At 34.7% G+C, this 13,582-nt stretch overlaps 1 protein-coding gene across 2 annotated transcripts; it reads right to left on the reverse strand.

The window, feature by feature from the left end:
* Nucleotides 1–226: 226 nt before the first annotated feature.
* si:ch211-63o20.7 lies at nt 227–8,274 on the reverse strand. Of its 2 annotated transcripts, NM_001045121.2 has the most exon segments (4): nt 393–1,450; nt 4,081–4,306; nt 6,828–7,463; nt 8,118–8,274. In NM_001045121.2, coding segments are annotated over 3 exon segments (1,074 nt in total). In that variant the 5' UTR covers nt 7,443–7,463; nt 8,118–8,274; the 3' UTR covers nt 393–1,217.
* Nucleotides 8,275–13,582: the final 5,308 nt, after the last annotated feature.

The raw sequence follows: 13,582 nt of genomic DNA on the forward strand, positions 1-13,582 counted from the left end.
TAGGGGGAAACCGACTGATTTGGCCTTCCGATCTAGATGTTGAAAATGCGCCACCAGCTGTGAAACTTCAAAGGTTTCAGTCATTTTGACTTTCTATAATTACACTGTCGCTTCAAGGTGGCGATTTGTGGTGTGACCGTTGTGAATGCTCTTTCTCCTGTCTGACAACACCACAGACACCGATTATGACGGGCTATCTTTATAAACACGAAGGCTTTGAAGCAAGTTTAAACTTGTTTTATATTGTTCTTTAATAGTCTACTCTATAAATACATAAAAATCATTGAAAATACGAGACAAGTTATATACTAATTAGCCTGCATTGTTTAAAAAAAAAAAACTGTGATATTGATCATTCTTTAAAAAATTAAATTCACATTTACAAATTAAAATGATGTAACCAGCATGTTTATGTAAAAGGAAAACAGCAGTGTTAACTGTGGCATTTTATAAATTAGTTTTATCATTAAAAACAAACAACATCTAAAATATTCCACTAACTTTTTCACAGTCACAAGCCACTGTGAAATGCATATCACCATTTGCAATTGTTCAGACCTAAAGCTATGGACAAAATTAGGAGACCACTTGAAAATGTATTTACTGGATATAAGTCTGAGTAAAATGTAAACAAGTTTTTGTTCTAATAACATGTTTTAAATAAGAAAACCATATTATATTCCATCTCCCCCCTTGAAAATGCCAATTGGACAAAATCAGTATATAAAATGTTATTCCAAACACTGATTTCTTAACTTTGTAAAAATGAATATAAATGTCTGAAGTTATTTTATACATTTTTTTAATGTTCTAAATTAATTATTTTTAAATTAAATCATGAGTAGTTAGTAGAACAAAACCAACATTTCATTTTACTCAAACACGTAAATATAAATTGTAAATTCAGAGAAACTAATAGACAAACTATTACCAATTGGAAATTCTCAGTTCATTCTCTTATTCCCATAGCTATATTAGCAAATGTCATCCTTTTATTATATTTCAACACATATTTCTCTTTTTAAATATCAGTTTTCAAACAAATGAACAGTACCCAGGCTGTTCTGTTCTGTTCAGTAACTTCCCTCTGCTTTATCTTCAAGTTTTTCAGTACATTAAGTGGTCTTGTGTTGATTTCTCCCTGTTTTGTGGTGTACAATTTAGCAAAAATGAAAAAAAAAATTGTAATAGTCTGTTTGTTTAGCCTGATGTTTAGATCAGTGCAGCTTTAAAGCACACTGGACTCTCTCCTCCAGCTGGTCCGCGGTGGGCCGGGCGTCTGGGTCAACATCCAGCATGTCCAGCAGAAGCTCACACATGGAAGGGTTTGGAGGAGGGGGCAGTGGAGGAGCCCGTCGAGTCCTCATAGGGATGATCAGCTGCAGGTCTGGATTCTCACACAGTGCTTCTGCTAATGGGGAGAGCCAGCGGCCCCGCATCACATATGCACCTACACACAATAAACAGGAAACACATGTTATGCTTAATTCATTTTCAAGCATTTGGTGAAACAGGTCCTTCATTCACTGTTGTTACCTTTGATCTACCGAATACTGCATTTGAATTTGCCCTCTTCTTTATAGTCCAACACTAAAAAGCTGTGACTAAAATAGGTCAATTCATTTCTTCAAAGTATATTTTGGGGTTTTATGAGAATACTGGGGGCGTCAAGGTGGCACAGTGGGTAGCACAATCACCTCACAGCAAGAACATCGCTGGGTCAGTTAGCATTTCTGTGTGGAGTTTGCATGTTCTCCATGTGTTGGCGTGGGTTGCCTCTGGGTGTTCTGATTTCCCCCACATGTCCAAAGACATGCACTATAGGTGAATTGTGTAAGCTAAATAGTCTGTAGTGTATGGATGTTTCCCAGTGATGGGTTGCAGCTGGAAGGGCATCTGCTGCGTAAAACATGCTGGATAAGTTGGTGGTTCATTCCGCTGTGGTGACCTAAGTATTAGTAAGCTACGAGAATACTTTCGTGTGTACATAAAACAAAAATAATGACTTAATTCAATAATCACACACTCCCATGAATGTGCGCCCTATACTGACACTGAGGAGGAAAAGAATGTTGAATTAACTATTTTTGTTTTATGTGCGCACAAAAGTATTCTTGTAACTGAAGACATGTTTATTGTTTAGTGGATGTTTATTAGGTGTTTTTCTGGAATTTGAACGAGTCAGGACTGCTGATGTCTATGGAGAATGAGGGTGATTTTGGATTTAATTTAAAATATCTTAATTTGTGTTATGAATACTATCAAAATTTTCAGATGTTTGGAATAACATGACAGGGAGTAATTAATAGCATAATTTTCATTTTTGGAGAACTAACCCTTTAAGGAACTTTTGCACCAGATATTTACAGGAAGAGTAATAGGAACTATCCATTACTTCCCCTTTAACTAACTTGCACTTTAAAGGAGCTGTATGTACGTTTTTGACTTTTCTAAAGCAAAATACCATAATATGTTTGCAGACATTGAAGAAAGATGCAAAGTGAACATTCTTGTTTATCTGAAAAATAATGTTGAAGTCAGATGTTCTGCTTTTAGCCAATTATGTTTCAACACTTCAGGTTGCCTTGGTGAAAAACAGCATATTTCATTTATTCAGTCAGGAAGGCTCTCAAAGTGTGCATCAGTAACTGAAATGAGACGCAGATTCAGAGTTCCACATGAGGTGGTTATTAGCCATTCAGAAGCACAGAATATATATGCACTCTCTGCACTCCAACGAAACGGTAAGGTTTATAATCTAATTAATACATATTAAACCTCTTTATCATTATCATCACAGCTATAAAGTTTAATATCAAACGGTTTATTTTGTTTTTAAGATCTGAGGTGAACTCTATGCTGCTGCTTTCAGTAGTATGGCAATAAATGTCATGTAAAATGGCATTCAAACTCACATTATTAGCGTTTAAAACTAAATAAAGCATATGACATGTACTTGAGGAGAGCATTGTCAGTTTCCTGTTGTTCAGCTGCAAAAAAAGAAAGTTTCTAAAATATAAATTTCAGGTGTTGGTTAGGACAAAAACTCCTATCACGTGCCTTTGCTTTTATTTAGAACACGATTTAAACCAGCTTTTATTGATGTTGTCAATCTAACAACCTACTCTTGCATGTGTTTTGAACCAGGGGTGCAAGTTTAACCACTAGGTATCAAACTTACTGCACCTTTAATCCTTTTCCTGGTGGCATTCACAAAATATTTATTGAATGGCACACTTGATGTTGCATTCAGCTGGCTTTCTATTGACTTTGTGATTGCGACCAGACTTTTGATTAGAGGGGTAAATTCCATTTTTGGGATAGTTCTTGTAACTACCAACTGTGCATGTCCCAATTTAGCTTTCAGAAGGTGTTTGAAAGCCTCTGACAAAGTGTGGAAAAAAAAATCAGCAAGGATTTAGGGTGCAATCCCAAGTATTCTTTGGGTTTAAGAAATATGCCTAGCACAAATTCATTCTAATTCACAAAACTCTAAGACGAACACACCATACAGAGAAGTTAATAAGTGGAAGGATGCTAATTGCCCTTATATAAATAAGCTACAACATTTGACCTTTTAGTTTGCCTGCTCTCAGTTAAGCAAATCGCTGGGCTCCAGTAATTACTGAGGACTGCCTGAATAGCTTATGCACTCCATCCAAACCTCGCGTCCTCAGACCACTTTACATTATCTCAGCTATTACACATTAAGTTAATGGGCTGCTGTGTCAAGCACTCAACAACAAAGCTTTCTCACCAATCTAAAGTGGTCTGTATGATGGTAACTAGTGAGAGGGGTAACCAAAATAGCCACCCGCCTGCCAGTGCCAGGGATGTGAGGCTCTGAAAACTTTTCTCTTCCATTCCTATTTCTGTTCCTTTTCTGTGACAATCACAGTATGATGGGTTTTATATTAATCCGCTATCATGAGACCTCATTTAACTGCCTATGCAAGTTCCTATTTTGTTTTAATCATAAAAATGCATGCATCGCGGATCGAGATTGATTAAATAACAAAGACATTAAAAACATTAAATGGCTGATGCTAAATGTGCCAAAGTATTTTCGACTCGACTAACCCAGCTGTTCTTGATTGGTGCCGTCTTCTAAGAAAGTGATTCTCTCCAGCACAGCCCAGAAAAGCACACCCAGAGAGAAGATGTCAGCCTGAGCTGTATAACTACGGCCTGCCCAAACTTCTGGAGCCATGTAGAAGTCTGAGCCGCATGTAGAGGACAGAGCCAGTCTGCTCTGAACACCATCTGTAGGATTGTCCAGCATCTTACTGAGGCCAAAGTCTGCAACCTGGAATACATGAGGAGGTAATTAACATACACATTTTAGATGTGGGACTTGAAACAGACTTGTTGTATACAGGTTTCACAACTAATATGTCATAATTTATTCACCCTTGTTACAAACCTTTACGAGTTTCTTCCATTTTTTAAACACAAAAGAAGATGCTGAAATACTGTAGAAGTTGACGGTTACAGGTTTCATTTTCCTACTATGGAAGTCAGTGGTTACAGTCTTCATCTACTTTTGCGTTCTATGGAGAAAAGAACCTTTTACACCACATGTATCAAACTCAGTTCCAAACGGGCCGCAGCTCTGCACAGTTTAGTTCCAACCCTAATTAAACACACCTGATCAAACTAATTGAGTCCTTCAGGCTTGTTTGAAACCTACAGGTAAGTGTGTTGGAGCAGGGTTGGAACTAAACTGTGCAGGGCTTCGGCCCTCCAGGAGTTGAGTTTGACACCCCTGCTTTACACTGTAGGGTGACTTAATAGTGAGTAAATTTTAACATTTGGTTGATGATCCATTTAACTAGCCTATGTCAAAAAATGTTCATGTATTAATAGCTTTTTTCCCCCAATTTGTGAACATCTTATAAAGAAACCTAAAAAACAAGATAAAGTTTTGGTCAATGAAAGCCTGTAGACTGATTTTTTTATGTAAAACGCTTAGGACATTTTGTTTTTTTGGGGTGAAATGTTTTCTTCTAATTAAAAAAGCTGAACTTTCAGTCTATCATACATTATTGATTTAAGAGCGAATCACACAGCAGAAACATTGGGAATCTAAAAGTGTGATGATGTTAGAAATGTACCAAATTTAATAATTGGTAATTAAAAAATTCTTGCTGTAAGGTGACAGTGTTAACCACAGAGCCTCATTTATAATTATTTATTAAAGAGCAGTTTATTAGAGCGTTAAATAATCATGTCTAGGGCTGGGTAAATCTTTTTAATCTCTTTTCCTACTGTTTGTAGAGTCACGTGACCCTGATCTGTTACGGCTAATTTATACTTATTATATTTTGATTTATACTTATTATATTAATCTGATATTATACTTCTGCCACATGTACGATCGGGCGCAGCCTTCGCATGTCCACGCACCTCTCAAAAACAATTTAACTGCACGTCACAATGACATGTAGTGCAAGCTTTGAGATTGGTCAGTTTGATAGTGGTGATGAGGGTGGGTGGCTTGGACATCCGTGTTTTAGGCAATGTGTGTTTTAATTTCAGTTGTTCAGCGTTGATGTTAAATAAATATTGATAGATAATAGATAGTGTGTGTTTACTTCAATTATTTTAAAACCAATTCAAATTAATTAATTCAACTTAAACTTCATTCAAAAATCACTCGTAATATTTGAGCATATTTACTGTACAAAACTTGTCTGTAAACTATAAAGGCAAAAATAAATAAATAAAAGTAGCGTTAAGCAATTGTAATGGACTTAAATGTTCAATCAAATGAGACTTTGGTTTTAGGTCAAATCGCCCAGCCCTATTAACGTCTACAAAGACATTATGCATCATTCTTTGTCTCTGCAATAGAAAATATGTATATTTTAATACAGCATTTATAAATAGAATATTTATTTAATTACATCTACAAAACCCGTTATACAATTTAAATCATTTTTTTGTTTCAGTATATGTAGGTTCCACTTAGAAAAAAAATACAGTCTAATATTATTAAAAATATTCAGTAAGAATTTCTCTAAAATAAAGCTTCAGTATGCTTGTTGGGGATAAGTTAACTACAAAAGCACAAATTTTTAACAACTGCAGATAACTCCGATTCAAGATAAGCCCAAGGCAACTTCCCATCCATATTTGTGCATTGGATGGGCAATATTTGACTGGAATAAACTACACATTTATAGTGCAATGAATCAGTCGCTTCAAAGCACACTACACTGACTGTCTTTGAATGCAGTCAAATGTTTAAAAACCCTTATTATTTGAAAACATATGCAAGCTGATTCTCTTGCCAACCTTTTTGCTGTGGGAATGACATACACTGTCTTTGTAATGATTCAAGAAACAGATCAAAGTGTTCAGACACATTTTGTTACTATACAAATGACAATAACCCAAACGCATAACAACATAAATGGTCATTTACTCTTCCCCCTTCCATCTTAAAAAATATTCCTATGCACTTTAAGTTGTGAACAGCGTCTTCAGTTTAGGGCACCACCCAAATCTGTCTACGTCTGTCATGCAAATACAACCTCAAAAGAACTTTTGTATTGCTTTGCTATATAATCACAACTGTAGGTGGAACATTAGCTATGCCTTAAGACTACAAAAAATATACATACATATCAAAAAGAAAAAAAAAGCTGCATAAGAAGTGGGCTATTTCAAAAAGCAACATGAAAGCTTGAAAATGCAAATCAAGCCCATGACAATTGCACTTAGCTTGACTCCAAATACGCCATGAGCAACCGGTTTTACTGTTTGTTATAAGTAGCTGCTTGTAACACCATAATCTGTGAAATATTAACGTATACAATTTGTACCTTCATGACTGGTCCCTCTTTAGTAAGACAGACGAGAACATTATCTGGCTTTAGATCCCGGTGCACTATCCCATGCTCATGCAGGAACGCAATGGCACTGCAGATCTGCCGAACCACGGTATTATTGCATTCAGCATCCGGTGGCCTGGACAGAATATACTGGCCTAAATCTCCACCCTCACAGTACTCCATCACCAACCATAGCGCAAAGCAGCGCCTGGGAACCTCCTCTTTAGAAATCAGTCTCCTCTTTGACCTGGAGGCATTCCTCGTTTGGGTTTTGGAGTCTTTGTCCACAACTCTCCCTTTGAGAGCACTCTCCACCAGATCCAAAGGCAGCCTGCTCGATCTGAGGGGCTGCAGTGTTCGAGGGCCGGTCTGTAAGAGGCAGTTGTAGAGAGCGATGACATTGGGGTGGTTTCGTGCTGTGATTCTCATAGCCCATAGTTCCTGCAGGTAGAGCTCTATGCTCTCTGGACTACAGCATGGCAGGCGTTTGATGGCTACTGTGTCGCCCTTTGCACCCCACCAGCCAGTCTCAGTCACGCGCCCCTTGAAGACCACTCTATAGCTTCCCCGGCCCACTTCCTGCTGCAGTGTGTAGATATCATCCATCCTAGCAGGATCTGTTGTTTACTGCATGAGAATTTGCTGGTTAGTTTTTTTTATTTCACAGTTCTGATATTGCATGCCAAACAAGTGTTATAAAATTACTTTTATTCAATTATTTTTGTGTGTGTGTGTGTGTTTGTGTGTGTGTGTATATATATATATATATATATATATATATATATATATATATATATATATATATATATATATATATATATATATATATATATATATATATATATATATATATATATATATTTTTGCATAAATAGTGCATTTTTATATGCACTATTTTTATATATATTTATTTATTGGATTTGCAGGTTTTGTCCTTATAGATTTAGTTTTAGTATGTAAATGACTGCAATACTTTAAAACATGGCAAAAAATTATGAACTCTATATATATATATATATATATATATATATATATATATATATATATATATATATATATATATATATATATATATATATATACTTGTTTCTTTTTTAAAAATACTAATATATATATATATATATATATATATATATATATATATATATATATATATATATATATATATATATATATATATATATATGGGCTTCGACAACAAAGACGTATCCCCCAACTTGACTTCTCCACTTCTGCTGCTTTTTGTAACGTTATTTGATCCAATAATATGAATAAACTTACCCATTAAATCGCAGTCACAGTCAAAGTTTCTTTGCTTTCTTGTCCACTTATATGTATATTAACGCGTATTTATAGCGTGCGATCTAAACACACTCATAATACAACTCAAACGTAAACAGCATTTCCGTCATAACACTTCCGTATTTTTCAGATCTTCGCGCGTCGGGTGCTGTTCAGCGTTTCTATTGGTCAATGCAATCGCAGTCGATCGCATTCACCAATAAGAAACGAGAACATCATCGCCTATTCGAAAACTGGCCAATGAAATGCTGAGTACTCTTTTCCGTAATGGCCGTTTTAATAAATATCTTACAGAGGCGTTTTTTTAAATGTTAAAGTATGTAGTTTGTCTACTGTTTTCTAATACTTTTATGATTTGATACATTTCCTCAACTGCGACGAAATCTACGCAACTTCGAGTTACAAGCTTAACGTTAGTCTAACGTTATTCATGTCTAACAAAACTTTTATATAAATTTCTAATTGTATCATTTTTGTTATTGTTTGGTTAATAAAACCTAACGCTAATTCAGACAAGCAGCAACTATTTATAATATGACGGTAGGTAAAAGTTCAGTTGTGCAATCAATCAGTCATATCAAGTACTTGACACGTCACGTTTTAAATGTTTGAACCGTTTATGTTGTGTTGTCTAATCAAGTGTAGGATAAATATCAGATCACATCTGTTTTAAATGTTAAACTTTGTGAATTTTTTGATCAAAATAAGACACGTTCAATACATTTCCTGACAATATGCAGTTTAATAGCATGTTTCATTGTGATAACTTACCTCACACTGGACATGTTGTAACAATTGCATTTCCTCTGGGCAAAAATGAACACGTCCAATAGTTTTGTGTTACTTTTACTTGTTTTATTGGTTCAAAGCTTCTTCCTTTTTTTCTTTCTTTGTTTTCTATATATTAAAAACTTAACACCAGTGTCCCCATATATCTTGTCATAATCAAGAATTCCCTGTTGAAAAAAAAATGCTGGTTTTAACTGTTCGACCAGCCTGATATTAGAGGGGTTTTGGTCATTTGGCCATTAGTCGTTGCTGATCATGCAGGCATATGACCAGCTAAAACAAGCTTGACCAGCCTAGCCAGGCTGGGAGCTCAGCCAAAACCAGCTATGTTCAGCTTAAACCAGGCTGGTCAAGCTGGTTTTGGCTGTTCGACCAGCCTGGTTTTAAAGGGTTTTTGGCCACTTCCAGGCTGGTCTTAGCTGGTCAGGCTGACAGATGACCAGCTAAAACGAGCTTGAACAGCTTAGCTAGGCTCTGAGCCCAGCCGAAACCTGCCATGTCTAGCTTAAACCACGTTGGTCAAGCTTGACCTGTTAAAACCTGGCTGGAAATGACTGAAACCAACCCGGAAATGGCCAAAACCCCTCTAAATGCAGGCTGGTTGAACAACTAAAACCAGCCAACCAGCTTAGCCTAGGTTAAGCTGCTTTTTTCAGCAGAGTTATTCAACGTTAAAGGGATAGTTTACCCAAATCCTAAAATGTTGTCATCATTTACTCTCCCTGCACTTGTTACAAACCTTTATGAGGTTCATTATTCTGATAAAAACAAAATAAGATATTTTGAAGAAAGCTGAAAACCTGTAACCACTGACATGCATACTACACTGTAAAACCCAACAGTGAACTTTATCAAATTAAGTCTTGTTAACTCAAAATTTACAGAAAGTTAATCCTATTTATTTGAAAAGAGATTTGAACTCAGTATTAAAGCTAAGTTAATTAAATACCTCATTACTTCAACTTAAATGGAGTAAGTTTACAATACCCGTACAGATTAGTTTTTACTCAAATTGTTTGTAGCAATCAGTTTCCTCAAACAGTTTAAGTTACCTTAACTAATTGGGTTTTACAGTCCTCAGTTGGTTTGAGTTTTCTTTATTTATCGAGTTTTACTCTGCTCAAACTGCTTTATTTACTCAAATGGATTAACTTCACAGTTCTCATTAAGCTTAGCTTTTGAGCTTAAATGATTTGTTGCAATCAGTTTCCTCAAACAGTTTGAGTTACCTTAACTTATTGGATTTTACAGTGCAGAAAAAACAAATACAATAGAAGTCAATGGTTTAAGGTTTTCAGCTTTCTTCAAAATATCTTATTTTGTGCTCAGCAGAATTAAGAACCTCATAAAGGATTGAGGGTGAGCAAATAGTAAGTAAACTTTCATTTTTGGGTGAACTATGCCTTTAAATGTGAGATTGAACTGCTATTTTATAGCATTTTGGCATTAAAAGCACTAAAAATCCCTCACAAAAATCTTTTCAACTTTTTAAAAGTGATAAAAAAAACCAATGACACAGGTGACTCTTTAATGCTTTTCTAAAGTTATCTTAAATGTCAGACAGAGATAAGGAAGCCTCCATGATAACACAAGAACATCCCTTGACTGTCTGAACAGGCTGTCACTCCCATATAATACTAGGGGGGAAAAAACTCAACCAATTATTTCTTTTATTTGACTTCTCAGCTAACTATAGCAGTATGAAAATGGCTGAAGAATTTCTTGTTCCTCTTGCAGTCGCCATCCTGAAATGCATTTCAACTCGATTTCAGAGTCTCATTAAAACTAGATTGTTTTTCTATTTATTTTAGTCAAGTAAATGTACAAAATGTGAGAAGGCTCTTTTCCTTGATTTTCTATAGCCTTGATTAAAACTTTCTTCAATATTTTTTTGCTCTCTCTCTCTCTCTCTCTCTCTCTCTCTCTCTCTCTCTCTCTCTCTCTCTCTCTCTCTCTCTTTCACCCACAGGCTTTGTATTCCTCTTATTTTGTTGCATTAATTCGTGTCTTTAGGTTATTCTGGTGAAATCAATTAAGCTTCTAGTATTAATAGTCATCACTGAAAATTATTGCCAAGGGCTTCCCATAAAACATAGGGATGTGGGCATGCCTCAGTGCTCTTCATTGCCTCATATAACGATAAAACTTTGCCATGGAATGATGAAGGGAATGAAACAACATTGACCAGAGAGGCTCGCAATCATTCTGCGTCACGGAGGTGAATAAGCCCTCTCATATAATTGCATATCTTGCGTGGAACTGACTTCAATTTTACTCAGAGGTGGTAAAAACACACACACAGCTCATTCTGTGATTCAGCCACTGCTGTAATATGATGTGGCACAGAATCTGATGGGTTTCTCTGCAGCGGCAAGACGCATTGTTGTTTGTCTTTGTATAATATCTAATTCCAGGCTTACTGTATTGAACAGTATGCAAATCTATGTGAGCGGGACTCAGGTGATGGGTTATTTAGGTTGTTTATGATTTGACTATGGGACGCTTCAGATTAATAACTGGTTCATTTCCTCTGAGGCACAAATGCAGGACACATGGTTTTTTATATAGATGATCACTATGCACATTTAGAGATTAATTACAAATCAGGATTGGTGTTTATTTTTGTGTCCAATCCATGTTATTTAACAGCCTCTGAAATGGCGTGATTAGGGAGATCAAAGCAAGCTATTGTTAATTAAAATGTGCTTTTTTGTCAGACCTATATTAACTACTGGGCTTTTTCCAACGGGCTTTTCCGAATGCTGAACCACTTACATTTATTATGCGTCATTCAAAGTAATTACCAGCTAGGACACAATGTTACAGTATTTCAATTTTCCTGAAAGCTTTGGCTCAAGCATTTTTTGTGCGTGTTCTCTGTGTTTTCTATATAACTTGCATTCTTATAATATATTAATTAACTAAGATTGTAAGTAACGTGTCTGTTGGAAAGACCAGGTGCATGCTGATTTATGCTAGTTTGGTGCTGGTCTACACAGTAAAAAAAGATCTGTGCAATTTATGGTAAATAATTCACAACAGCTGTGGTTGTCTGATCTGCACCATAAAATATTATATGTAAATTAAAAAGTAACGATAATAGAAGATGTTTTTATTATAAATTATAAACTGATAATGCTAATATACAAATCTAATTAAGCACTAAATTATCGTTTGCACATTTGTAAAAACCAGTGTTTGGGAAAGTTACTTTTTAAAAGTAATGCATTACAATATTGAGTTACTCCCCAAAAAAGTAACTATGTGTTACTTAGTTAGTTATGCATTATGTTACATTATGCTTTTTCAGACCCGGCTGAGGCTTGATCTCTTTTAGAACTAGTTTTTTTTTTTTTTTTTTTTTTAATAGAGGAGCTCTGCAATTAACAACACACTCTATAACACAAATTTTTCCCTTAAAAAAACAAATAAAAAATATTTTAAGATAATGTTATCTGAGAACTTCCTGACCCCAGAGCTATATGTGTCGTATATACAGATTATTGAAAGTTTTAAGCAATGTGTTTGCTACATTTGTACTATTTGTCTTAAGTAATATCATCGTCTATAGAGATAATCCCCTTTTCTTTTTCTTCGATGCTTTCAAAATAATGAGCACATTCTCTTATTAAGTGCGTGATTCATTATGACTGCATTCATTTTAATTTAGCAATTTATTTTTTAAAAGCTAATTAATTAAACTAAAAAGGAACCTGCATTACATTATCAAAAAAGATATTAGATATTATTCACTCAGATATTATGACTTTTTTTTTTAAGTGATGCGTTTATTTAACAGCCCCAACACTGGTAATAACCATTGTAAAGAAGTTAAGATCTAATCACAAAAAAATTTAAAATAATGTAATAGACACTATTTAAAAAATAAAATGTGACATTAAACTTGGGCTGCACTATGTTGGAAAAACATGACATTGTGATATTTTGTTTTGCTGCAATATATTGTGATATGAATTCAATTTCACAAGATGAAATGAATGTGCTCTATTTGGAAAGATTTCATTAACTTAGTTCAGGATGATCAAGTCTTGTTCTATGCATTTCATCTGCGTCAATTCTAATAAACAACAATCAAAAATAAATAAATAAACATTGCTTTATGGATTGTCTAAATAATTTAAAAATAATAATATTTAATAATATATTTATCTTCTAATGTGACTATTGCAGGTACACACATACACACAAAAACTAAGAAACAGCAATATATTGTTTAATGAAAAATGTCAAAGTGAAATCTCAGGTAGGGGATACTGGGATGTTTATGTTTTATTTTACTATAAAACTACATAAAATGCAGTGTTGGATCTATTACAATAGGTTTAGTAAACTTATTGGTAACCAGTTAACATGTTTTAATATTAACATTTTTATTCGAATTGAAATGAGTTAACAGGATGCACAATTACATTGTAAATTTGAAAATGTCAGTAATGTAGAACAGTAATTTAGATCTGGAAAAGCAAATTTGGTTTATACAGATTTTGAATGTTGATTTTATTAAGCCTTGTTTGTTTTTTGATCATATTTTTTAAAAGGTATTATCACATTAAAATTTGAACACTTAATTTCCCCCAAATGCTCTAACTCTTTCTGCCATTTCTATTTAATTTCCAGTTCAAACTCCAAGAGGT

Source organism: Danio rerio, chromosome 20 (genome assembly GCF_052040795.2).
Source record: "Danio rerio strain M-AB ecotype USA chromosome 20, GRCz13ab, whole genome shotgun sequence".
Taxonomy (NCBI): Eukaryota; Metazoa; Chordata; class Actinopteri; order Cypriniformes; family Danionidae; genus Danio; species Danio rerio.

Excerpts from the sequence above, each read along its gene's own strand:
- si:ch211-63o20.7 (XM_087297545.1), bottom strand. The coding sequence starts at position 4,537 with ATGAAGACTGTAACCACTGACTTCCATAGTAGGAAAATGAAACCTGTA. Across the intron at positions 4,307-4,423 it reads AATGGAAGAAACTCGTAAAG|GTTGCAGACTTTGGCCTCAG; the intron begins GTTTGTAACAAG and ends CATGTATTCCAG. Across the intron at positions 1,451-4,080 it reads CACCAATCAAGAACAGCTGG|GTGCATATGTGATGCGGGGC; the intron begins GTTAGTCGAGTC and ends TATTGTGTGTAG.